Here is a 26,642-nt window from a genome sequence, read left to right as displayed (position 1 = left end):
CAGGCAAACATAAACACGGAGCTCCAGCAAAGGAGAAGATCATTCTTTCGTCAACTTTGCAAAATTTTTCCACTCAAAGTCATGGTAATTCCTTGTATTACTTACAAAGAGCCAGTATTCGTTTATTTGATTTATCTGTCTGTGTTGATTCGTTGCATTCATTTTGCATAGTCCTCTTCCAGTGTGGGAGGCAACTTGAGCACCACACAGCTATGGACAATTTGTGGGGCTCGACTACCAATACGAGATGATCCTCAGTCAGTCACTAAAGAAGACCTGGGATCGTCACTAGGGTAATTTTGATGCTTGTTTACTTAACAAATGGCATAACTTTTAACAGTTTGTTGGACTTTGCATTCTGTTCATGTTAATTAGTATTGCACTTGGTGATGAACTGCAGTGTTTTCTTGTTCATAATAATAGCCTTGGGTGGAAAAATGATTATTTGTCAAAAATTTTCCTTTTGCAGATACATGCTCCAGCTTGTATACCTTGCAGCCCACTATCTTTGTGCTCCTCTTCTACACGAAGGGCGTTTCAGAGTATGGTCTACTATGTTCTCTTTATTAGGAGTCCTATCTGGCATCCAAATTGATGAATATTGTATAACTGAGGATCTAAAGATAGTAACTTTTTCTAAGCCTGATGAATTTTGTTTGATTGTCCTTTGCACTTCGTGCGTGCAAGGCATTATGGCATACACACACTGCGCTTTTTTTTTCTCTTGGCTGCACAAGCAAGCTCTCCTTGCAAGCTATGTAGTAACTACCTTTTCCAGTGGTGCTGTGATCAACTGGCACAACTTCTTTGGTTTTTTGGTAGGAGTTGAGTAGTGCCAATGGGGTGTGCATGGGACCAACCTTGCAGATACTTCGGTTTTCATGTGGGCATTGATGTATCACCAGCAGTTTGAGTCGGTCTTAATAGTCTATTTGGAGGAAGCTTTGCCATTGGTCCTCTTATGCATTTGTCACCGGTAGGCAGAGTTTTGACGTTCAGTCAGGTTCTTTTAGCGACAACCTGATTTACTGCCTCCTGTTGGACTTTGCATTGACGAGTTGTCACGAATACGTCGTTTAGTGCGCAACTTACTCAGGGGTTGTTCTAGCTCACTAGTTGTTCTAGCTCACTAGTGTACCATTATTATGTCCCGAGAGGAGGGTGGACTGTGCACTATCGCTGTAGAGATCCAGAGTAGTGTGTTGCTTTCAAGGCTCATAGTCCAAGGTGTGTTTCCTGGGGCGAAGCCTTGGAACCGTTTTACATGTACCATACATTATGCTGCACAATTCCGGAATTTGGCTCTTTAGATATCACAGGCCTTGACGGCATGGTCAATGACGTTTGCGAGATTTCCGAATGGCTGTCGCCAGTTATTGTAGGTCAATGTCTTGGCAGATTCACCTGCAAGCTGTGTGGCATAAAATGACCTGACATACTTACGGTTTTTGAATGCGAGCTATTTGTACGTCTGTCATGTCTGACATCATTTTCTAGTCGCTGTTAGCAACAAAGTTCTATGTGTATTTCTTGCTGGCACACACTGTGGCCTTTGCTTCTGTTTTGTGCTATGATTCAATCAAACTATTATTGCTGGAAGAGTCGGTCTAAATCCTGTTTGTTTCCTTCTCATGTCAGGGTTCATTTTCAAGCAATTGGCAGCGATCCTCATATTGGGATGCCAGCTGCTCAAAGAGGCAAGTTTGGTGATTTTTGAGTGTGCATCTTACTCATGTTGAGGTGGAGAAAGTCAAGTAATTTTCCTGTTTTTTAAAATAAAATTCTGGTTTTGTATGTCATCAACAGTGGAGAATACCCTTTGTTTATTCTGGCAAATGGCAGTAGTTCATCAAACGAACATACTTTTTCTGATAAAGGAACCAGTATCATGGGGTTTTCAACTATTGAAAGCATTGGAGAAGATAGGCCTGGAGATGGCTATGATAACAGCCCAAGATACGGAAGTAGCTCTGTGCAAAATCTAGAGATGCATACTGCAGTTCAGAAAGGAATCAAGCTTTTGAAGAGGAGCGTTGTGTGTGTAACGTCTTATGGATTCAATGAGCTTTTACCTGCGTCACCATCTAATATGACCACGTTTCAAGCATTTGCTGAACTAATGAACCTTCTGTCTTCGAAAGATGTCAAGCTAAGGTATGCTCTTACATGTCAACTTTTGAAGATCCGGTCTTTGGATTTGTTGTGTATTAGAAATTTACAAAATGCAGTTTTGTCTCAGGAGTAAGTTTTGCACTGTTGTCTCATGACCTTCTTGTTTATGATTTTTCTGTCAAGAGTTCAGTAATGGCACAAATGTTTTGGGCATTTCTTTTTTTTCCGAGAAAAAGATCCTTCTATTAGTTAATGAAACTGCCCATAGGGCTACAACCACCTCTGTAAGAGAGGGCTACAACAATCATGATGGGGAGACTCTCCCAATGAAAAAACAGCATATGTACAATGAGGCTAAATCAAGAGATGGGAGGAGGGAAAAGCCACACAGGTGGACGGTAGTGCCATCTGAGCACACCCTGACACAAACTGCTGACGTGTCAAAGCCCTGAAGAAGGGAGCCAACTTGCAGATGTCGGCCGAGGGGCCTAAACCCTAAGAAGAACAAGTAACAGAAGAAGAAGTCCTCCCAACTTATGGGGACCCTATCCAATGGGGCCCCAAGTGACATAAAGGAATTAAGAAGCAGGACCCACACACAAACAGAGAAAGATTTGCGTAGCAATTGATGACGTGGCAGCTATATAGAGAATCCGAAAATTGCGTTGACATGATGACGTGGCAGTCTGTACGGATTTCCGTGTTTTGCGTTGACTGCTGACGTGGCAGTTGTACGGAATTCCGTGATTTATGTTGACAGCTTTTTGGCATTGCTTTTTGTCACGTGCACATAATACTATGTGTACGTGGACAAGCTACTTCATAACATGGGCTTGGTTCAGTTTAGTTAGATTAGGAAGTGATCTGACACTTTTGTGAGTTTGTTCGCAGACCGTGCATGTCCAGACACTTAGATTAGATGCATATCCTCTGGTTGCACACAGCATGATCATCAGATTTCCATCAGAACCCATCAGGAGCATTTTTATAGTGCATAGACCTATTTTAGCCAATTTTCACTTATTACTTTTAAGTGACTTTTGTTGGGAACTAGGTAGGGCAAATTTACCAAGCATGTATATAAGTAAACCTAGCGCTAGCACTTTCTGGCAGAAGAGGCAGCAGGAACTCGGTTCAATAGGCACCTTCTCTGCAAGACCCCCACCAGGCCTAGCGTTTTTGCATCAGAAGCAAGGACCTAGCGTTTTCATCACACAGACCAGCCTTGGCGTTTTTGCATAGCAAATCAGCCCTGGCAATAGCAACACAGCAGGTTCCCTAGCGTTAGCAGATTTCCACCGCAGCAGACAGTTTGCAGCCCTAGCGTTTTTGCATCAGCATAACACTTCAGCGTTTTGCATATTCACCGCGACGGAACCCTAAGAAGCATCAGCGTTTTCAGTTTTCAGCAGTCAAACTCCGCACTAATTCTCCCGAACCTCGCAGATCTCACCTTCCCGCAGCAGATCCTTGCCACACGGTCAGATCCAGCGCAGTTTGCTGATTCAGCCCAGAAAACGCAGATTTCAGCATCTGCGGTTTTAGCATGTCGTCGTCGCATTGTCATCGACACAGAGTCAGAATTCAGCAGATAAAGATTTGCAGATTTCAGCCATTAGCATTTTCAGATTTCAGCCTGTCTCGTCGTCGTCCTCATCGTCGTCGACATCGTCGACAAGTCCATTGCATTGTAGAGATTTGTGCAATCAATAGTAGACCGCTCTCGCCATAGAGAGTGGGGCCTTCGGAGGAGGGTTTTGACAACTTTCTGGTGTCGTATTCTTCTCTCTCTATCTCTCAGTCTCAACACCTTCATTTACAGTGTTCACCACTTTGTTTGTGTCCATTGCACTCTCTCATTAAAGGAACGGAAGGCTCTCCCTTCCGTAAGGAAAAGGAACCCTTGAGCACAGTTTGGAGCACTCATCTTGAGCAAAGTTCAACATTCACTTCCGTTGCACCTTACACTTTTGGACCAAAAGCTTTTGAGTTTGAAGGCTTTCCATGTAAAACTGCTTTTGGGGCCTAGGGCCTTTAAATATGGGCTCATTCTTTAGCATGCTTCCTGGAGAAGGTGCAGAGTCTGGAGTATCGGCTTGTACTGTGTTGATGCAATATAAAGCAATACCGAAAGTGGCGCCAAGGTTTGGCCAATACTCTCTGGGGTGGAATTCCGCCACTTCGTGTCGCGTGTCGTCTCTTTTCAGTTGTTATTGAAGTACTAAAAGTCTGTTTAGTCTGTTCTTTTCTATTGGCAGGTGGTGCCCGTCTTGTGACAGTGGTAGGAGAGCATCAGGCGTATGCTTTTCTGAAAGCATACCGGTCCCACCAAAGAGCAGACAGAGCAAGATCGCACTTCCAAAGCTCATTGGAAATTTTAGGTTCGTGCTTCGGCCCCGGACTTATTAGTCACTCCCACCCTTACTTCATTGTGCATCGGGCACGCTCCCATCTTCACCGCTCATGTCTTACAGGGCATAAGCCATAAAGATCACTTGTAAGAGAAGGATCCAAGATTTGTTTTGAGTCATTGTTTTTCTCAAAAGCAGTGCCATGTAGATGTTGATGTCTATAGCTACCAAGCAGCACACTCCAAGGACTTCGCAAGCTTTCAAGAAAATTTTTGCCCGAAGTTATATGGTTTCTGACATCTTCCTTTGGAGTGCAACTTCTGGTAGAGTGGGGTATCCAAAAATGCTTGCCATGGAGACCCTAACAGATTATAACTTGAAATTTCTCGACATCTCCTAGTAGATGTCTCTTCTCGAGCAGATGAACTTGGAGGTTTAGTGCGATTGCTATCTTGGGACTACCATTGCCTCCAAAGAAACACTGTTTGTCCAAGAGCTGATGGACCCTGTTGGGCTTGGCTACGACCCTATGGAATGAACCTAACCCTAATTTTTTGGTGCAGATTTCAGGATGGAAAGTCAGTTGACTTTTCGAGCTCGACTGATATCGAGATTGCTTTTTAAGTTTGACTCTGTCCACAATGGCCTGTTGCAAAGAATTTGCAATAGTCATACATACCCTACTCTGGATACCTCCAGGTCCACATGCAGCTGACCAGAAAGCCTCATATCGTCCACGCAAAAGCTGACCACAACGCCTAATGCGGCTCTCACACAGATGATGCTCTTGTAGCATAAGAAGGTCAATCTCTCGTCCCACAGGACATCGCTGAAGCTCCTGACGTAGTCGGCCCCTCTGACGTTGAAACTGGGGCCCACCTAATCCCTGTACGTTCCATGAGACGATCCTCATGGGGAGCGAGAGAGAACTGATGCTGCCGCAATAGCTAACCGTGCTATCTTCGAGGCAGGGTTGGATGGGGAGTAATCCGCATCCGAGCGTCCTCGAGATAGGCGTGACTGCAAAGAGTGTCTAGCCCAAGCCGAAGTAGACTGAGCCGTGCGTAAAGCAACCTCCTCTGTCCAGGAGTCCTCATGTATGTGTACATAGCATGGCGGGCTGTGTGTGTCAGCAAAAAATTGAACCACAATGTGTCTACATCCTGCTGCGTATGGAGGAGTCACAACAAACTTGGCCAATGCCCAAGGCTATCCCTCTCTCGCCAAGCGACTCGTGGCAAAGGCGCTGCCAAGAGATCTCCTAGCAATCGAGGAAGGCCTGCCCCTGGGACGGCTGCGGGACTGGAGCAGGAGGAGGTGAGGGAGCAGGGGGAGAGGGGGATGGGCAAAGTTAGGAGGGCGAGATGGAGAGGTAGAGGGAGGAGGGGCTGTCGAGGGTGAGGCTGAGATGGAAGCTGGAGCAGGGACCTCGTCCTGCTGAAGAGGGTCGAATCGGTTTCCCGTGGGAACCCACTGCTGTTGGGCAGGAGCCTGAGGACCACTTTGAGTGCCAGGTTGGCGCGGTGGCCCTTGTCGACGTCCACCATGAACCTGCTGCTAGCCCTCCTCCGCTTGAGCCCCAGGCTCGGAGGGTGGCTCTACCTGCGTACTCTGTGACTTTGCCTGCTGTTGCTAGCCAGCCCTTGAGGGCTGGGGTTGGGCCTGTGGTGTAGGTTGGGGTCTCCTCCGTGGACAAGCCTTCGCAAGATGGCCCATCTGCCGACAAATGAAACACTGATTCGGGAGGCCCGAATACTCCACGCTTTGTCGAAACCAACCCCCACTCACCTGAGGAAGTAGGATGACCTTCAGGAGAGTGTGGATGTCCCTAACCGTACTGAGGAATGCCGGCCGCCTTGGCAGCTACTGAGGCTGCCGTGCGAGGTGTCTCCAGGACAATCCCAATCTCTGAGCCTATCCTGGACAAAAGTGGTAGGTACTCCCTCCTCAAACCAGGAAAGCAGATGGAGATGGGAAGGTCTGCCTCTTCTACCAGAACATCTGAAGCTGGGTCAAAACCATGTCTCCACTATTGAAAGTGGGCTCGAACTGCTCGGATGGTCAAGGGGCTCATCACGATGACCTTGGACGCCATCTCGGATGTGTCAAACTCTATTTGATAGTAGCCGCGTTCGAGGAACTGAACGTCCAAGTGTGAGAAGGCGGACCTGGAGAAGATCACGCAGCTCTCCTCTGTTGGGTATGGTGCCGAGAATGACGAAAGTTGCCTGCAGGCGTTCCACCTCTGCGACTAGGCTTGCTTGCTGTGTCGGTGAGAGAGCAAGTCGAATGGTGGGCTTAGCGGGGTTGGGCGAGGGGACTTCATTGGAGTCCCTTTGTGGCGGAGCTTGAGCCTCCATCTGTGTCTGCTGTGAAGAAAAGGCGGAGAAGCGTCGACGAATGGGGAAACTCCTGCTGGACCGAGCACGTCGAGGGTGTTGGCGAGGCCCGACAAGCAGGAATGGAGAGGCGACGTGCTAAAGGCAGTGTGCAGGTGGGCGGGGCAGTGGGCAGGGCAGCGGCGGGGGGCGCCGGGCGACGGGTGGGGTTGGGTAGCGGGCGGGGCTGGGCAGCGGGCAGGGCAGAGCACGCAGGGAGCGGGCTGGGGGGCTGTGCGCAGGAGGTGAGGGCGGAGGGGCTATGCGAGGGCAGGGGGGGGGGCAGCAGCAGCGAGCCATTTTTCCTCCTGAACCTGTAACATGAGTTTTCACTAACACACCGTTTTGGGCATTTCTTCTGTTTATACGATTGTAAACAAAAAAGCAAATAAGAAACAAGCTTATGTTTGTCTACTGATTGTACATATCTGTCGTTTCTCCCCTTTTTCGATGACAATCCTATTACTGTTATGAATGACTTCATTTAGCAATGTTATTGTAGATGTTATTATCTTTGAATGACCCCTATTGCAGTACATTTCTGTCGCTTTTCCCCTTTTATTCATGACAATCCTATTACTGTTATTGATGGCTTCATTTAGCAATGTTTTTGTAACTGTTTCGATCTTTGTATGAACCCTATCATACTCAGATATTTCTGACCTTATGAAGGGATGCATGTCACTAGCCAAGCTTTGCATCTTACACAATGCGGGTTGGCTAAGTTACTTATGTTATGGCAGAAGTTCGCAACACCATATTAGCAGTCTTGCTGATAGTGCTCTATCAACGGTGAGCATGATGGACATTCGAAGAGAGGGCAAGGACTGCAGAGTATACCCTTCACTCTCTAGTATCTTTCCGTTTATTAGAGAAGTAAATGGAATCACTTACTCTTTTCTCTTGACATTCAGGAGTTTAAGGTTGTCATTGGAGGGAGCTCAAACATCAACAGCAGCTTTTATTGCATTGGAAGGGACCTTGATCACACAGAAGGTAAAGTTATGGAGAGTGTTCTTGATGAGTGGGATATGGTTGAGCACATCACACTCCCGCCACCTCCATCCCACTCAGAAGATGTTGAGCATTGGACACGAGCTATGTTCGTTGATGCCAAAAAGTAAAGAGTAGCTTGGCTAGTAGTGTGTATAAAGATGTCGATTTTGGAGGGCTCAAAGTAAAGCTGATTGTGTATTGACTTCTGGCCTGCTTGTATTTTTTGTAAATTAATGAGAGATTGATGTATACGGATTTTTCTCATGTAAAAAGTTCTCAGCATTTAAGATGATAAAAATGGGTAACCGTTTTCTGTTCCGCGGGCAACCTGTGTTGCATGCGTGCAAGAGTTCTCGGAGTGTGAGTTTATAAATGGCCAGCCATCTTCTTTCATTAGAAAGTTGAGGACTAGCATGCATGCGTGCATACGCATATGCCCATGTATGCATATCGATTGTGCTTTTACAGACCATAAAGAGCCCTAGAAAAACACTCCTTGTACTAAACATGGGCTTTAAAAGACAATAAAGAGCCCTGGAGACACTCTTTGTACCAAACATGGGCATATTAATTGGTGCTTTAAGAGACTATAAAGAGCCCAATAGACAGTGCTTGCAAATAAGAGATCCTAATGACTCAGCAGATCCTCCAGAGTTTCACAACTTCTATTGCTTACGTTTCGACTGCTGATGTGTGGGAGCTGGTGCTGGGGCAGTGGTTTTTCATTATGTGTGCAGAAATGGCTGCCATCTGACGGCTATGGAAGGACCCCCAAACTCGACGGCTTGCGACAAATTGTCTGAGACAATAAGAGCACTGAGGATATTAGAGAAATCATCTGCAGAAACAAAATCAACCATTGAGATTCATGGGCAGAGACCTCAAAAGTCAGGGGTCGGGGGGCGGGCTGTCCAACTGCCTGTTCCTGCCGAGGGCTACAGGTGGATTTGAGAGCAAGGTGAAGCGTTGGTGTATGTGAAGAGGAGGAGAGTATCTACTAAGATGGACCCATCAAGTGATAACCTGATGCTTCAAACAAAGCATACTACGCAACAATGACCTTCCATTCGATCATGTGAACTTGCAAAATCAATTTTTAATGGCAATGATAACCTGATGCTTCATACAAAGCACACTACGCAACAAATAACCTTCCATTTGATCATGTGAACTTGCAAAATCAATCTTTAATGGCACGGCCTTCTGGTAGAGAAGGGGGATGTATGCTTACGCACGCACACACACATGGAGTAAATGGATGATGGAGCTTTAAAGCGTAAACTTGCACCTTCCTACCATACAATCCTTGTGAGTCCGTTTGAGAGATCATGAGCACAATTATACTACGGAGGGGAAAGCAATGGGAGGTGCATCCCTACCTATGTGTAACCTAGATAGAATATCTCAAATGAAATTTTTACAAAAATGACCCTAGAAATATTTTCGATAGTTCCATTTAATAGCTTTATGCCATCATAAAACATATAGAAGGATTTGGATCGGAACTACAAACATACAGCCTTTCCTTGGTTCCAAACCTCGCCTCCTAGTGGTTTTTGTGATTTCAAAGTTTTGGGAAGGGCTTTGATTGAAGTGCGTTCCAAAATGGGAATGAAACATAACACTCTTAAGCAAGAGGAGGCAATGCATTGATAGGAGGAGAATGCATATCGCTGATGTCCAAAGAATGATAACCCTTCTCAAGAGCACAACCTCTTGTTTCTTAGAAAGATTGATGAAAAAAATAGCTCCACATTCACTTGTTCAAAAAGAAATCCTACTTTTAGTAAATTTTGTTGTCATGCTCAAAATATATAGGTAATTGTGATTTGATGGGAGCATCAAGTGATATAGCATCAATAGCCTTAAGTGAGATGAGTAAACATATAAATTCCGAGTGTATAGTAGCTTCAATCATAAGACAAATGAGAAAAGAGTTTAGGAATATGCATTTTATAGGAGGAGAGACAACCCTTGTCCTAGGCCTCGTGTGTAGTATGTCTGACGTAGCCATCCTATGAGGACATGCCACATAGTCATAAGCTCAAGTCTCCCATTGGAGTGTGTAGAAGGTGGGACAATCATGACACTATGAATTGCTATTATAGAGCTTGAGGACCAAGAAACCTAAATGCTTCCAACTTGCTAAGAAGTGTAAGTGGGTAGGAAGGTCCAAGGCATTGTTGAGAGCACAACCACCTTTAATCCTGCGATTCCATTGACATATGTGGATGTTAAGGAAGATGAGCTAGGTAAGGAAATAGTGCTACTATGAATTATCTTATGAATTTCAAGTATTCATTGGATTTAATATATAATCCTAGATGATTGTTAGCATTGGATATGCCATTTGGAGTTGTACTATTTTGGACATGGAATATCCTATGGATTTTAAATAATCATTGGATTTTAAATAATCATTGGCCAAATGAATGAGATGACCGAGGTTTATGCCAAAAACAAAGGTGTTTTTGGATTTGATTACAACTATAATGCTCAAATTTCTTCAAAATCAAGGTCCAATGAAATTATAACTGATAATTTTACACTACAACCGACACATGTGAGCACTCTTATAAGAAATCATAGCTAAATATGTCAAATCTTGTAGATTCAGTATGGTGGTTAGTGTTCTCTCTCTCTCTCTCTCTCTCTCTCTCTCTCTCTCTCTCTCTCTCTCTCTCTCTCTCTCTCTCTAGCTTTTCTCATCTTAGTTTACACAGCCACATCTAAGCACTAGAGTTTGTAAAAACTTCAAAAAAAAGGTAGAGTTTGCAAAAAAACACCACACAAGAGAAAATGTTATGACCAACTTGATGGCATTTTGTGTTAACTTTGATGGTTCACTTTTGTTTATCGAATGAAGAAAGAATTATCTCTCCTTGTAACAATGCCGCTAGATGTGATGATATAAAAAATCAAGTGGTAGAAGCAATCGGCGATGTCAAAATGGTGAGCTATTGGCACCACTCAAAGAAAGAAGAACTACGTGACTAAATAGAGGGGTAAGCGAGACGTGGAGACACGAGGAGTGTCAACCTGCCTTAATTGACAATAAGGGATGACGTTATGCTTGTTGAGTGAAGTGTATTCACATGAATGAGGAGTGGGAGAACAACCTTGGGGGCCATGATGCAACTTAGATGCATCAACGTTGTCCCATTCATCCACATTGTCTCTATGGTCACTATGGTTGTTGCAAAGCTCCATATCACAATTTGCGACATGATATGATGCATTGTAAATAGGACCTGACTTGGACTTATTGCAAGGACATAGATTGAGGTGGCGTGGACACATATGTTGTGGCATCTTCTGAGAGGAAGGGTGTGATCCATTCATGGTATGGGAGTGACCATCTCTTTTTTTGAATCGACGCCAAAAGAAGAAGGCCCTTTTCCTTATGGAGAAAGCTTCATTCATGTCCATGTCTTTTACTCGTGTCTCTCGACGAAGGCCCTAAAACATCAAGGTGATAAGATGTCAAAAACTATCTTACCAAAACCCCGAGGGATTCATTAGTAACAATAAGGGGATGTCAAGTGCGCATATACAATGCCCCTTCTTCACCCCTAAATATGGGACCATGCTTTATAAAATGCACCTTTTCTTCCTTGTTTAAACCCACTCCCTTACACTCACATGTTACCATACGGTACCTAATAGTGAATCCTCGAGGTACCTAAGAGAGTGGAAAAACAGTATACAAACAAGGAAAATGGAGCTTCAACTTTTAAAAGCCTGCACAAACATGATCACTCAAAGAATCTACATAACCATATTTGAAATGAATGCTTTGCTACTTAAATAGGGTTCTAGCTGGCAATGCATATTGTGGTGTGTATTAGTGGACATAATGATGCCTAAATAAGCCACAATGCAGCCAAAGGCTTGGCCTAAGATGTTTTAATGTTCAAATTTGTTATGAGGAGAAAGTCCAAGAGCAATAGCTCAAGAATGGCCTCACTCTACACAAGCCTTGAAGAGCTCACATAGAGAGTATACCTGCTGCATTGGTCGGCTCTATCTCGTCGCCGCCGCCGCCGCCGCTGCCATCCTGCAAGAGAGCATAAGCCTGTAGCACGGGTGCATGGAGAGGTAGGTGAGGGGAGAGGGCAACAGTAGTGATCAGGGGAATGATTACGATGTGAGTGAGGGGTAAATAAGGAAGATGATAAATTGTAATGGAGAGTTTTTGTGTGTGTGTGTGAGAGAGAGAGAGAGAGAGAGAGAGAGAGAGAGAGAGAGAGAGAACTGTGGTGGGGCTGAGGCGTGCAGGGGGGGCGGGGCGGCCTTCTTATGAGACCTGTAGCTCGCTGGCTTTTTGTGGGTGGGTGGTGGTGATGCAGGTCACGAGGGGGTCTGGCTGGCTGTCCCGACAGATTATTGGCGACAAGGCGTGGACGGGGGGGAGACTGGAGGAGTGCTATGAAAAGCTGCGCAGGAGGACAAGAAGAAGGAACATGCTCTTCTCTTTTCTCTCTCTCTCGTTGTGTATGTATTTTGTCAGGAACACACATGCTACAGCAGACGAAAGGCAAAGGAGCGGAGTTGGGTACGACTCACGAGAGAGAGAGAGAGAGAGAGAGAGAGAGAGAGAGAGAGAAAGGGGGGGGGGGGGGGGGGGGGGGGGGGGAGGAGGAGGAGAGAGAGAGAAAGAGTAGCATGCTCGAGTACCATATAGCGGGACCAGTAAAATCCCAAGGGTCCACCAACACACTTAAAAATGAGACCGTTTTTAGCCAACGGCTTGTACCTTTCCTATCTACAGTAGGTATCCTAATACATCTGCAATAGGTAGCAATGTAGCATTGTGCTACATTGCATCGCAATCCGCAACATGTAGAAGAAACTCCACTTCCACGGCTACAATCAGAAATGCTGAACCCAGCCGCTCGGTGTCCTTTGCACACATTGGTGGCTAGGTTTTCACCTCCTTTCTTCTTTACTAGTGCCGGCTCTCCCTATGGCTTAAGGATATTAGTGGCATGAAGGGAAAAGGTTTCTTTTATAATGGTCCTACTAAAAGAAATTGAAAAGTTTTTAAAGCAAACTCAAACTTGGGCTCACCTAGAAAGAGAGGGAGAAAAGTAAGGAGTGAATTCTTATTCGTTATCTTCCTTGATAGTTCCTTAATACAAGGAAAAATGTTGATATTTGTAGCTCTTCTACTTTTAGGGAGGTTGTCCCCTTCAAATTCCTAAGTTTTTTTACATATTGTGTGACTTTAAATGAGCAAAACTTTTTAAATCACACTAATCCTCTTGGTGCATAGATGGACCCAGCTCTTAGCAACGTTCTGCAAATTTAGAGCCCGCCTGTGAAAATGCTCGTTGCCTAGCTTTTGCTTTGGTGCTGGGAATAGCTTAGCCTATGTTGGGATTACTAATGCTCACCTTCACCATTGTCCATAGGCTAAAGATTAACAACCTAACAATTTTTCATTTTCTGCCTTAGGATTACATTGATTGTCATCATGGTTAGAACCTTGACTTTTTTTTCTGGACGAACAAATATAGACCATAATGCTAATTTTCCATTCCTTGATTTTTTTGTCCAATAAGACTTATCATCTGTCATTCACTCTGCTATGTTGACTCATGAGGGGTTGATGTATCATGGGAATTTTGGAAAGTGGCATACAACCTCTCCATTATCAATTGAAGAACCATGGGACCAAGACACTTGATATTCCAGCTTTGTCCTTTAGGAAAGAGAGCACTTCTACAAAGCGGGCTTTCGACTATGTAAGCCCAAACAATTCAAGTAATGGATGAGTAGAGTAGAGCCTTGTCTGTTTTTTGTTCCATGTGTACTTGCACATATATAACTCTTTTCTCTGTAGCTTGTGAGCCTTTCTACCTCCTCTATTTAAGAAGGAACCGCCAAATTGAGTCGAATTTTAAGAAATCCTAGCTCTTTTTGGTAATACCTATGAGAAGATCAACCTAGTACTTATGCCACAAAGACCACAAACTCTTGATAAGGTCTAAGATTTTAGCTTTCACCTTAAAGTGACTAACAAGCATGCTAAGTAGAGGAATATCCTCCCAAGTAGGGGCCCTTGTTTGTCAACTCTCCCTGAAAAAATCTTTCTGGAGAAGATAGCCCAATCACTATTAGGCTCAAAGAAGAATTTCACCATCCACTTGGCAATCAACTTATCTCCTTGGCTAGAAATGTCTAGGATGTTTAAACCTCCTTCTTCTTTGGGTGAATGCACGATTTGATGGTACCAAAAGTGGTGTTGTTGACACTCCTTTGGAGGGTGATTCAAGGAAACTGTAGGGACAAATCACTATGTAAGGAAAAAAGGAACATCTGACATGGAGCTGTAACTATCTCCACCCATCCCTCCCTCTCTCTCTCTCTCTAGAGCGTTTTCTGCTTGCATGCACTCTCTCTTGCTCTTTCCTTTGCCTCTGTAGCAATAGCACAACCTTGCTCCAACGCATGTTACATAGCTCTCTCTCTCTCTCTCTCTCTCTCTCTCTCTATGGTGCAGCTTCCATCCAAAGCAGTTGGTTTCCAACCAAAGATATGCAATTACAGGTCATATCATCAAACCTCTCAATGTAGTTAGCAACCTCACTCACATACATGCCAAATAGTGTAGGACATAGTGGGCAGCTGTGTTTCACCCCAATAGTGGAGTGAATCAAATAAAAAATCCCCTATGGAGTGCGTACATTCCCCAACCACTGACTTGTGTAGAGCCATGATCCCCCAAATCAACTCTTATGGTACCACTATGGCCGGTGGGCGAGACCTCATGGAAAGCGCGTAAACCCATATCTACCCCTTGCTGACCATCAACGATCCCACATTGAGATGGATCCAATGGTGCATCAAAACAGCACGGAGGTGCCTCTTCGTGAGAGTTATCGCGAGGACGACTTTTTATTAACGCAATCAAAAGAAAATTATATATCGGCAATGGTGTGGGCGGTCCTTGAAAGGGTTGGTTGAGACCCCATTGGGTGTGGTTCTCCTCTTCTCTCTCTCTCTTTCTCCCTCTATACATGTCTACTGCTCTCTTTCATTCCGTCTCTTCACGAAAAGTAAAAGGAACCATCATTCATGATAAAAGCAATCAATAAAGCAAAGAAATAAGTAAAGATTTGTGGAAGTGTAAAGCCTCTCTCGTTTTCTTTGATAAGCGACAAAATTTCTCTAGAGAAATCAATGCTAAATCTTGCTTTGATTTGTCAGTCTCATTCTTTTTCTTCTTCCAACAAATACAATATGTGTACCTCTTCTTCTTACAGTAATGACACTTAATGTCTGGGTTAGATTCAACCTCCCTTCCAAGGAGATCAAGAACAACATGATCAAAATTCAGAATGTCATGATGAAGGGCCAATTGATCCAATTTGCGCCACTCAACACAAAGGCTTGAGAAAAATGAGAGAGTATTGGGATAAACACAGCAAAGAGAGCATTGAGAGAAGTTAAAGAGTATGAGGGCTCAATCGACATACATTGATGACACACTAAAGAAGAAGACATGCAAAAGTATGGCAAAGTGTTACACACAAAAAAAAAATCTTTAAGGAGCTCCTACAACACCCTAAATTTAGGACAGTACAACATGATGGATTGAAGTTCGATCAAGGATTTATAATGAACATTCTAAGTAAATTATCCTTTGCAAAAAGACCCAAATTAAACAATGAACTCTTCTTGAAGTAATCAATACTCTTGGGCATGCTTAATGGAGGACTTGTAGGTGATAGTGGAGCACATAGATGTCTAAGCATGGCAAAGGTAGCACAATATTTTTTTGAACTTTTTTGGTTGCTTCCCATGCAATTGTAGGAAGTCGATGTGAGGGGTTTTGACACATTTTTATCATGTATCCCACCTTTATTGCATGAGGAAGACCAAAAAGTCTCATTCTGCCAAATTTTTGCAAAACTCATTTTCTACAAAAATAGGATGTGTGGGAGAAGAAAAAGGTTGTTTTGGACATTTTTGCTCAAGTTACTTTTGCAAGATATTCAAAGTTTTTGTAATCTGCTATTTTTAGGCTATGAGCATAACAGAGAAGGAGAGAGAGAGAGAGAGAGAGAGAGAGAGAGAGAGAGAGAGAGAGAGAGAGAGAGAGAGAGAGAGAGAGATCTAAGAGAGCCTTTTTGTGTATGCTCCACCATAGCCCATCACTTGGGAAAATAAGTAAGCTTTCATTGCATCATATCGGGTGCTGTCTCCCCCCATCCCTTCTTCTTTTCTATCGTGCAACAATGTCAATGTGTGTAGGCATATGTGAGTCCCCATAGCCAATTGGTGTGTGGAGAGAGAGAGAGAGAGAGAGAGAGAGAGAGAGAGAGAGAGAGAGTTATGTGTGTGGTTGAGAATTGAGAAGCAATTACGCCGATTGGAATGCAGTAAGCTGTAATTTTGTGTATGATTGTGTGCTTGGGTGTGTGCAGATGAGTGTTGTGAAATTTTACTATTTGATGTGTTTTTTTGAGAGGATCGAGGTGTTGTGATTGCACCAGATCTATAGAGAGGCATATGTGTGTAATTGGGTCCGTTTTCTCTTTTCCCCTTCCAACAGTGCCGAAGAAGTCGATGCCGAGAAAAATGGCTAGATGTTGATGCCGATTTTTGCCGTCGGACTGAAACACCTTGTTGATGTTAAGCACCAATGCAAAACGTCGAGAAATCCGATGCACTCTCTTCTTGGGGTAAATCCCCATGTGTTCGGTTAGGCCAGGCGACCCACTATACTTATTCATTATGTACATAATAGAATAAGGGGGCTCACATATTGAGAGTGAGTTTTAGCCCCTGCAACCACAAGGTCTTCTCTTCTCCTCTCTTCTCCATTGTTGCACACACTCACACACGCTCCCGTTCGTGCACTTCAATTGGTATCAGAGCTTGTGGCGATTGCGGAGAGCACGACGATATTGTGGCGGAGATTGCAGTGAAGCTACAAAAATTTCAGCATTGTTTTGCAACAAAATTTTGTCTAAGAAAAAGATCAATTTTCAGCTTCATCCCCTTCCTACTATCCAGAAACGTCGTGATCTACAACTTTCTAGTTGAAAGTTTTTCCAAATTCAGCACTGATTTTGTTGTACGTTTGGCAGACTGCTTGCACGCCTAGGATACACAACTGCAAATTTTTACAAATCTATTTTGACTTGTAAAAACAACCCATTTCAAGCCCATTCTCCTTACATGACCATTTTTTTGAGATTTACAACTTTGCAGAAGGAAGTTTTTGCAAATTCCAAACGGTTTGAAAGGTATGGAGTGACCGACTACATGGTGTTCGGAAAGTTGAAGATTATGTATGCCTATTGTGGTGATTTGCTCCATTCGAAGAGCTTGGATTGAGCTTTGTCATTCTTTTGTTTTGCGCATTGATGTTTTGCTCTCAGTGAAGAGAGTGTGGGTTGAGATTTTCAACAAATTTATACACATACATTAAGAACACTTTGTGGATGTATGCATTCTTGTGGACTCTCAAGATTCGAAAGTGGATTCATCACAGGTTATGTACATTAACTTGTGCAATTGAGCAAATTTTGAAAAGTGTGAGGCACGGATTTGGAAAGAGTTTTGCAAGCATTTTTGACATGATTGTGAGCTGAATTTTTGGATGATTCGGATGCTCATTTGATACACATTTGGTGCATCCTTGATGCTGGTTTATATGGCCATGTAAAAGCACATGATGTGTGCTTTTCGACGGATGACATTCTTCGCCTTGCAATGGCATATGTGGGCTGATTTTTCACTGTTTTGAGCATCAATTTGTGCCATATTTTGGTTGGTTTGAATCCAAGTTTATGCTAGTATATGTCTCGCTTGTAGAGTGCAGTTGATGCACATTGTATTTCGGATTACAGGATTGTGTTCCAGGTTTAGAGAGTCGAGACTTTGGGAAAACTCATGTACGCTTGAGTGCGGATTTTGCGCATGATTTGCTCATGGTTTTGAGCATGTCTATGGCATGTATGGTTATTATGGTTAGATAGCCAAATATTACTGAAACTCTGTCGGATTTTTTTTGCGAGTTTATTTGTTTATGCGCATGGTTTGCAGTCGTGTTTGATTACATTTGGCACTCAGTGGTTGCTTTGCCATAGTGTTTTGACATCGCAATGTGAGAGTGTTTGCTCACTAGATTATGCCATTTGACATGCATAAGGTAATCTCTTCAGGAGGGAGATTTTTAATGATAGATTCATCGGTTACCACATAGTGCTCTTGGATTAGAGCGGGGTTTTTGACATCATTTGAGCAGTTTTGCTTACTTTTTTTGTTATATTGATCGCCATATTTGTTGACAGTTCTTTTAGACAACTCCAGATTTGGTTGTATTTTGACAATGCTTGGTGTATGAGTTAGCCAGACTTTGGCTACTTGCTGTGACACGTACATAGTGGGAACGAATGCTACAAGATCTATCTTGCAACTTTTTAGATACATAAGTATATTTTCTATAATGTACATATACATCTCCAAGTATAAAATAAGATTTCTATCTCATCCTATTATTTATCTCAAGGGTAACATATTCTTACTCATGTTAGAAAGTACCATGGGAAAAAACGTCAATAGCTCCGCCTCTTTAACTTGGGGCAAAATTCATTGGTTCTTTCTTTCTACTGTCTCAATATCATCTCACACCCTAGCTAGATCCTATATCTAGGAAAACTTCCAATATATATATATTCTATGTATTTTTCATATATTTCATATATTTCTTTTTAATAGCTACTAAGAAAAAATCAAATCCTAGTGGTACACTAGCTTGCAAATCCTAGTGGGACACTAGCTTGCATGATTTTCAAAGATACACCTATTTTGATTTATGTTTGCAAGGATGCTTACAAAACTTTGTTAAGGAGCAATGACATTCTTTCATATTGCATGAGGTGTCCATTGGAATCAAATGAAATTCTAAGCTAAGGGGACCACAAGAAGACTTTTGTTGCCAGAAATGTACCATATTTTGATGATTTTCTTTACACAAGGTTCCAATCCAAATTGAAAAAAGTATATAAAATAGGAGTCGTAGCTTATGAGCTGAAATTTTTGCTCCTATTTTTACTTTTTTATTTGGAGCCACGGTTGAGGAGATATGATCAAAATGGTGAACCCCAGTCTGCCCACATCATGCAGGGACAACCCATTTCAAACTTTGCTAGTTCATGTTCACAATGGATCTTCTCTTTCTTGTGTAACCCTTGGGGGTTCTCTTCACCTATAAAAGGGGAACTCTTCTTCCTTGAAATTCATTCATGAGGGAGTGAGAGGATTGATGCCTAATGGTACTTAGCCATAAACATAAAAATAAGCCTAAGCCTACACGTGGTATTAGAGGAAGACTAGCCAATCTTGTAAGATATCCTTGGAAGATCAACTCTAATCAAAGAAGGTCTTAAACTTGGTGCATCATTCAAGGCTTGAAGTCGTCCCTCTTCTTATCTCTTCATCATAATGGTGAATAACTCCCAAAGAGTTTGTCAAGTAAGATGTGTTTTACTTTGATATTTTGTTGGTTTCTTGTTGTTTTCTTTTCCATCTCTAATCCAACATATATCTCTAATTTCATCTCCCTCCCTAACCAAATCTATCTCTCTCACTCTTAGAAAGTCAGTCTCCCTACAAATTCTAGGTTCTCCTTGCTACAGGTACATCTCTCCCCGCAATATCCTTATTGCCAACAATAGGACTTGGGAGGGAATTTCTCTTTCCTTCACTTCTCTCCTAGATGAATAATCCACATAATGTGAATTTTATCGCTTCCACCCTGTGCGATCTATTACAATTAACGTATAAATTAGTTGTAAAATACATTTTCAACAACGTATAGTGTTTCTCTTTGGCCCAGAAAGGTTCAATGAAATACTTCTTTCACCAGATCCCATCATACTAACCTTATAGACTATAACTTTTCTTTTGACGTAAGTGTAGTTATCTTGTTTGTACACACAATTAATCCTAATCACTAGACAAAACATATATATTATGGTAAGCACAAAATTACAATTCGTAGCCTATTTGATCGACAAATATTGAATGCCATTAATTCATCTATTAGCCCTTTCATATTACCCATGATACGATATAACCATAGCCTTGACGTTTTCATCTTTGTGTTGTTTTGATATTCTCTTTTGTGTCCTTTCTTTGTGTGTGCGAGTGCAAGAGAGAAAGAGTGGAGTTTCTTTGATTGCACTTCCTTCTAAACCCTAGACTTCATGGCATCTATGGTATAACTCCTTCATAAAGTCTTTGGAGTTCTCTCACAAACTCTCACAACCAAAAGCCCGACGCTTTTCTGGCTAAACCGCAAACTTCTTGACATATCATTTTTTGGTGAACCCAATGTGAAACTGCCAGGGTGAGAGTTTGTGGGTAACCATGGGTGATCATGTGGAGCAACATGGTATGCATTTTGATCCAGTAACAATGCAAATGTTTCAAGAATTTGCGATGTTCATGCACAACATGCCACTGAAAGAAGGGAGATTTCAACAACCAAAGCCATACAAGCGGTCATCAACAGAATGGATCAGTTCAATGGAAAAGATGTAACAAGTACTTGCACGAGTATGTGAAGGAGATGGAGCTGCATCGCATGTCAGAAGGTGTGATGATTCAAAGCCTTTGAGCTATTTTTTGCTCCAAAAATTAGGGAACATGTTAGGGCAATTAAAGATGGGCATGGGAGAAACTGGGAAGAACTCAAAGTAGCTTTAAAGGAGGAATATTTCATGGAGGACTCTGAGAGAGTGACCAAAAGGACATTCTTAGAATGCATAGTTAAGCCAAAGCAAGGACTATCAATAACAAAGCTACTTAGGGAATTTGAGTGGCGCTATGCACAACTCACAAGGATAGAAAAGGACACACTAGATGTAGAGAAGACAGATCTGTTCTTACAAGCTACAAGTAAAGAGTTTCAAGAAAATTTGGAGCTTCTTCTTGAAGATAAAGATGCTAAGAAAGGACTAAAGACTAACTGGAATGAAGATGAAGGTGTTGTCTCACTACTTGCCAAACGACAAAGAAGAAGGGACAAGATGGTAGTAAACACTACAAGTCCTTCCACTTCAACTTCTGACAAAATGGTAAAGCCTAATTTTATAGCTCCTAAGTTTGATGAGTCTATGTTAGATGAGCTTGTGAAGGGAATGCGTGACTTGAAGGTGAAGCTTACAAAGCTTGAAGAAAAAGACCAACCATCAGTGCCACTTCCTAGGCAAAGACAACAACCCAAAGAAGGTTTTGTTAATAGATGTATTTGGTGTGATAGTACAGACCATGTAAGAAGGGAATGTGATAGTTTTAGTGATTCTTTTACAAAAGATGTTGTCTTTTTTAAGGATTGTAAAATACAATTAAGAGAGACAAGTCTACCCTTGAGAGCTAACTTTGGGAAGGGGGAATGCAAACCTTAGTCGAAGATATGGCAACTAACCCTGCCACCTCTTTAGTTGAGGCAACTACTTATGGAGTAAAAATTGAACATCTTAGTGATGAAGAGGTGAGTGACCATCATGGTCGACTTTGGCAAATTGTCATGCAATTAGCTAAAAAGGAAAATATTACAAAAGAGATTCTACATGAATCAGGTGATTGCATACGTCTAGAAACAAGATGGAGTGATCCCGCGGATTTAATGTCTATCCATGCCTACATTACAAAATGCGAAATCCATGAAGCCATTGTAGAAGAAAAGCGTAGGTGTGAAAATGGTGATGAAGGGCCTTCAAAAAGAGCTACAAGAAGTGGAGGGAGGAATGATGCAGCATCTTTGCAAGCACCACCAACACAAGAGGCACCTTCACCAGAAGTGACCATGGAGGAATCTACAATAGGAAAGAAAAAGGAGCCAACAAAAGGTAAGCCAAAAGGACCAGCGTACAAACTACAATCTGACATTGAGCTTGCTACAGACTTGAAGAAAGTTCTAGAGGAGAGGATTTTGAATAGCAAGGTTGATTTTACTTTGGGGGAGGTGCTTGGCATAGCCAAGCGTGAATTCCATGAAGAAATTATTGACATCATCAAGAGAAAGAAGCAAACACTTGGAGAGCCTATTCGCCCACAACTGAAGGCGATATTGTGAAGACACAAGGAGTATAGGTGCATGCTAAAGAAGGCGATGAAGCTATGGTTGAATGCTACCAGTCTTCTTGGAATGTAAGTTAAGTGAAATTTGCTAATGATGGGGAAGAGTCTCAAAGTATTCCTAGGAGCCACTATTCTAGAAGCCATTGGGCATTGGCTACTATAAAGACATTGATCAAGGTAGGTGATCTTGAAGAACCATTTTTTGCCTTAATTGACCATGGTTTTTAAATAAATATAATGTCAAAAAGTGGCCAATGGACACAAAACATGGCTGGATGGTCAGAGTGGAAAACAATTCTTTAGATAAATTGTATGCATCATGTCCGAGTGTAAAGGTGACAATAGGTGTGATGTAAAGGTTGAGCAAAACTTCTTTATACAGGACACATCTTCATATCATCTTATCCTTGGACAACCCTACATTGTGGGAGTTCGAATGGAAACAAATGTAATGGATGATGGTTCAGCTTATGCTAGGATGCGAAGCAAAGATGGTAAACGTGCTATTCAATTTCTCACAGTTTGTGTGAACCATGAAAGAAACCATGACAACCTCAGAGATCATCCTCTACCAAAGGTGAGCAAAGAGTTTCATGACCATAAGGAAATGATGGGTTTTGGCCAAGTACATTGTGAAGCGGGATTACAGTGGTACATAAAGAAAAAGGGTCTCGCCTGATCCAAAAATAAGTGAAACTTTTGAAATGGGCTCCTTGGTAACAAACAATGGATCAGTATGTTTTACAAAACTTGAAGATTTGAAGAGATGTGAGAGGCAATATGTACATACTGTACAGATAGGCATGAAAGAGAGTGGGTGGTTATAGCCTACTGAAAATGTTTTGGGTTTGTATGAGAAAGTTTCTTTTGTAGATACTATGGGTGAACTTGATGCTATAGATTTTGCATTTGAGCCACATGAGATAGGATGTGTTGATCCTTCTATCGTAGCTCCTATGGTAATTTTTATAATACCTCATGTGCCTTGGAATCTACGGCCTATTATGGTTCCAAAGGCTCATTTGCCAAAGTTAGTAGAGCTATTGAGCGAAAAGATCAAAATGGGGATTTTGGAGCTTTGTTGTGCTCCATACACAAATAGGTGGTTCACAGTTCCAAAGAAGAATGGTGCTCTACGCTTCATCCAAGATATGCAACCAGTGAACAAGGCGACAATTAGAAATGTAGGTACAGGTCTAATTGTGGATGAGTTTGCAAAGGCGTTTGGAGGGAGGGCAATCTACTCGATGGGGGATCTCTACTCAGGGTATGATCAATTTCAGCTTGCAATTGAAATCAAAGACTTGACAACCATGAGGACACCTTTGGGTTTGGTAAGGATGTGTACCTTGCCGTAGGGAACAACCAACTCGGTTGCACATATGATGAATGGGATGAATAAGGTCTTACGTGACTTTGTTTCTCAAATCACAATGCCTTTCATTGACAATTTGCCTATCAAAGGATGTGAAGAAGGTGGGAAAGATGAAGATTTGGAGATCAAGAGGTGCCACAGGTTTGTGAAAAATCACATAAATGATTGTGATAAAATTCTATCTAGGTTGGAGGAAGTGAATCTTACTTTGTCAGGGAAAAAGTCTATGTTTGGTGTCAATGAAGTGCTCATTGTGGGACACATGTGCGGGCCACATGGTACGAAACCTTGTCCAACAAAAGTAGATGTCATCCAAAGAATGAAAGAAATATGCACTCGCATCACTGAGGTTAGAAGGTTTTTGGGAGCATGTGTCTTTTATGTTATTTGGATTCCACATTATGCACATGTAGCTGATCCTCTTAATCAATTGCTTAGAAAGAATCAAAAGTTTAAATGGACAGAAGCACATGTAAAATCCATGAAAAAGCTAAAAGAGTTGCTCCAGTCAACACCAACTTTGAGAAAGGTAGACTATGAGTGTCAAAGGCCAGTAATTGTGACAGTAGACACCAGTCCTATAGGGATTGGATGGGCAATAGGGCAGGATGATGAACAAGGACATAGGTATGTGGTGAGATTTGGAGCAAAGGTACTAAGTGCTTGCCAAAGAAACTATCCACAGATAAAGAGAGAGTTATGGGACCTATGATTACAGCCTTGAAAAATGGGAAAGAGTACCTAATTTGTGCATGTGTGGTTGTAGAAATAGATTTTCTACCACTTCTTGGGATGATTACAAGCTGCTCAATGCCAGACATTGCTATGTTGCAGTGGATTGCCTACATTAAGTCCTTAAATCCCGAGTTTAAGCACACTGAAGGTAAAGACAATACAATGGCACATATTCTATCAAGGGTAAGGTATGAAGATGAGTAACAGATGATTGACGAGGGAGATGATGTAGGCACAAATTTTTATTCTATCTCATGTCAAAGGTAACAATGTTTGCATGACTAATCCACTTGAATTGTTCTTGAAAGATCTTTATGAAGGTGATTGGCTTCTTAATGGAAGCTACTTGAGTACTCTAGCAAAACAGGATGATTGGTCTGAACAATAATTCAAGAGGATACGCAAGAAAGCATATGGGTACTTTTTGAGGGATGGTTACTTGTGGAAGCATCCTAAAAAAAAGGGTGCTACACCACAAAGGGTTATATGTAAAAAAGAGACTCAAGTAAAACTCATGCAAGAGTTTCATGAGAGTCTATGGGCTGGACACAGAGGTGTGTGGGCAACCTTCTCCAAGTTTAAAGAAAAATATTGGTGGAAGGGTATGTATAAAGATGTATCTCAATATGTAGAGTGTGTGTAACTTGTCAAATGTATTCAGATGTCCGACATCAAGATGAATTGCACCCTACATATCCACTAGCCATGCACTATAAATGGGTTGTGGATCTAGTCACAATGCCTTTAGCAGATAAGATACTTAGTTCTTGCATGAGAGGACCTAAGTAACCAAATTTAAGGGTGAGAATTAAGAGCTAAAACCATAGAAGCTGTATGAAAATTCCTTCTTGATGAGGTGATTTGATGTTATGGTTGTGTGGAAAAGATCACTGCAGAAAGAGGTGAATTGGATGCCGAGGAAGTAAGGGAGTTCTTTTCCATATTAGGAATCAAGATTTCTCTTACTACAACTTACAAACCTGAAGGCAATGGAAAGAGTGAAAGAGGGCATCCTACTATCATCAAAGATTTAGCCAAAGCTTGTGAAGGAAGAGTTGGTGAGTGGCCAAAATTGTTGCCATATGCTTTATGGGCTAATCGTACAACACATAGCTCAGTAACTGGCTGTATGCCTATGGAGCTAATGTATGGTCAAAAGCCAGTGATTTTGATAGAAGTTACAATTCCCACATGGAATGTACTACCTTGGCAAGAGGGGCTTAGCAGAGAAGATCTCCTTGCATTGCACATGAGGCAACTAGAGAGAAGACATAGGGACATTGAGGCTGCAAAAGAACGACTCAAAAATCCAAGGTTGAAAAACAAGGACTACTTTGATAAGCGACATCGGCTTAGAAACAAAGCAATTGACAAAGGTGGCTAGGTTTTAGTGTATGATAGTAGCCTTGATAACCAACACACAATCATGCGTAAGTTCTCAAAAAGATGGTTTGGACTGTATGTTGTAATGCATGTGCATGAAAATGCTACTTACAGCTTGTTTGAATTAGATGGTACAGAAGCAAGGTTCCCATTGCAAGAAAAAGGATCAAAATATTTAAGAGAAGAGAAGACAATGATCCAGAAGATATTGAGGAAGGGGAAGAGCAAGCCACAAGTGAAGATAAAGCATTGGAAGCTATCAATGAAGATGAAATCATAGAAGATCTACAAGGGAATTGAAACTGCAGAAAATCATATGTGGCACATACCAGAGGATGTGCAGGTTTAGAGGGGGTGGATGTCGTGTTGTGACACGTATATAGTGGGAACGAATGCTACAAGATCTATCTTGCAACTTTTTAGATACATAAGTATATTTTCTATAATGTAAATATGCATCTCTAAGTATAATAATAAGCTTTCTATCTCATCCTATTATTTATCTCAAGGATAACATATTCTTACTCATGTTCGAAAGTACCGTGGGAAAAAGCATCAATAGCTCCATCTCTTTAGCTTGGGGCAAAATTCATTGGTTCTTTCTTTCTACTATCTCATTATCTTCTCACACCCTAGCTAGATGCTATGTCTAGGGTAACTTCCAATATATATATACATTCTATGTATTTTTCATATATTTTTTATACTTCTTTTTAATAGCTACTAGGAAGGAATCAAATCTTAGTGGGACACTAGCTTGCATGATTTTCAAAGATACACCTATTTTAATGCATTATTGCAAGGATGCTTACAAAACTTTGTCAAGGAGCAATGTCATTCTTTCATATTGCATGAGGTGTCCATTGGAATCAAATTAAAATCTAGGCTAAGGGGACCACAAGAAGACTTTTGTTGCCAAAAATGTATCCTATTTTGATGATTTTTTAACACAAGGTTCCAATCCAAATTGGAAAAAGTATTTAAAATGGGGACCGTAGCTTATGAGCCAAATATTTTGCCTCTATTTTTACTTTTTTATTTGGAGCCACGGTTGAGGAGATATGGTCAAAATGGCCTGATTTTTCCAATGAAAGGAGTCTTTTGATGTTTTTTTTTTTAAATTTTGACTTCAATTGATGTCCCAAATGACATCTAATAGTTTAGAGACTTATCACCTTTGATTTGATTGATATAATTTTTTTGATTGTT

The 26,642-nt window shown here is 41.9% G+C and overlaps 2 protein-coding genes across 4 annotated transcripts in view; one reads left to right on the top strand and one right to left on the bottom strand.

The window, feature by feature from the left end:
- The window catches only part of LOC147444767 (uncharacterized), a 48,848-nt gene extending 40,693 nt beyond the window's left edge, over nt 1-8,155 (top strand). For 2 of the 3 annotated variants that reach the window (XM_086527296.1, XM_086527299.1), the window contains 7 exons: nt 4-84; nt 172-293; nt 470-542; nt 1,639-1,697; nt 1,807-2,154; nt 7,585-7,675; nt 7,756-8,155. In XM_086527296.1, coding sequence (XP_086383422.1) covers nt 4-84; nt 172-293; nt 470-542; nt 1,639-1,697; nt 1,807-2,154; nt 7,585-7,675; nt 7,756-7,965 — 984 coding nt within the window. In that variant the 3' untranslated portion in view covers nt 7,966-8,155. The remainder of the gene's footprint in view (nt 1-3; nt 85-171; nt 294-469; nt 543-1,638; nt 1,698-1,806; nt 2,155-7,584; nt 7,676-7,755) is intronic. The other variant, XM_086527297.1, reaches the window with a different exon arrangement.
- Nucleotides 8,156-10,659: 2,504 nt separating this feature from the next.
- Nucleotides 10,660-12,147, bottom strand: LOC147444766 (uncharacterized). The gene is made up of 2 exons (XM_086527940.1): nt 11,843-12,147; nt 10,660-11,296 (listed from the first exon to the last, which is right to left on the bottom strand). Exons 1-2 carry the CDS (start codon nt 11,849-11,851, stop codon nt 10,823-10,825), a joined length of 483 nt encoding a protein of 160 aa, XP_086384066.1. The 5' UTR covers nt 11,852-12,147; the 3' UTR covers nt 10,660-10,822.
- Nucleotides 12,148-26,642: the final 14,495 nt, after the last annotated feature.

This window comes from Adiantum capillus-veneris, chromosome 13 (assembly GCF_014529385.1).
Source record: "Adiantum capillus-veneris isolate H3 chromosome 13, ASM1452938v2, whole genome shotgun sequence".
NCBI lineage: Eukaryota > Viridiplantae > Streptophyta > Polypodiopsida > Polypodiales > Pteridaceae > Adiantum > Adiantum capillus-veneris.
This window is presented reverse-complemented; position numbering and strand designations above follow the sequence as displayed.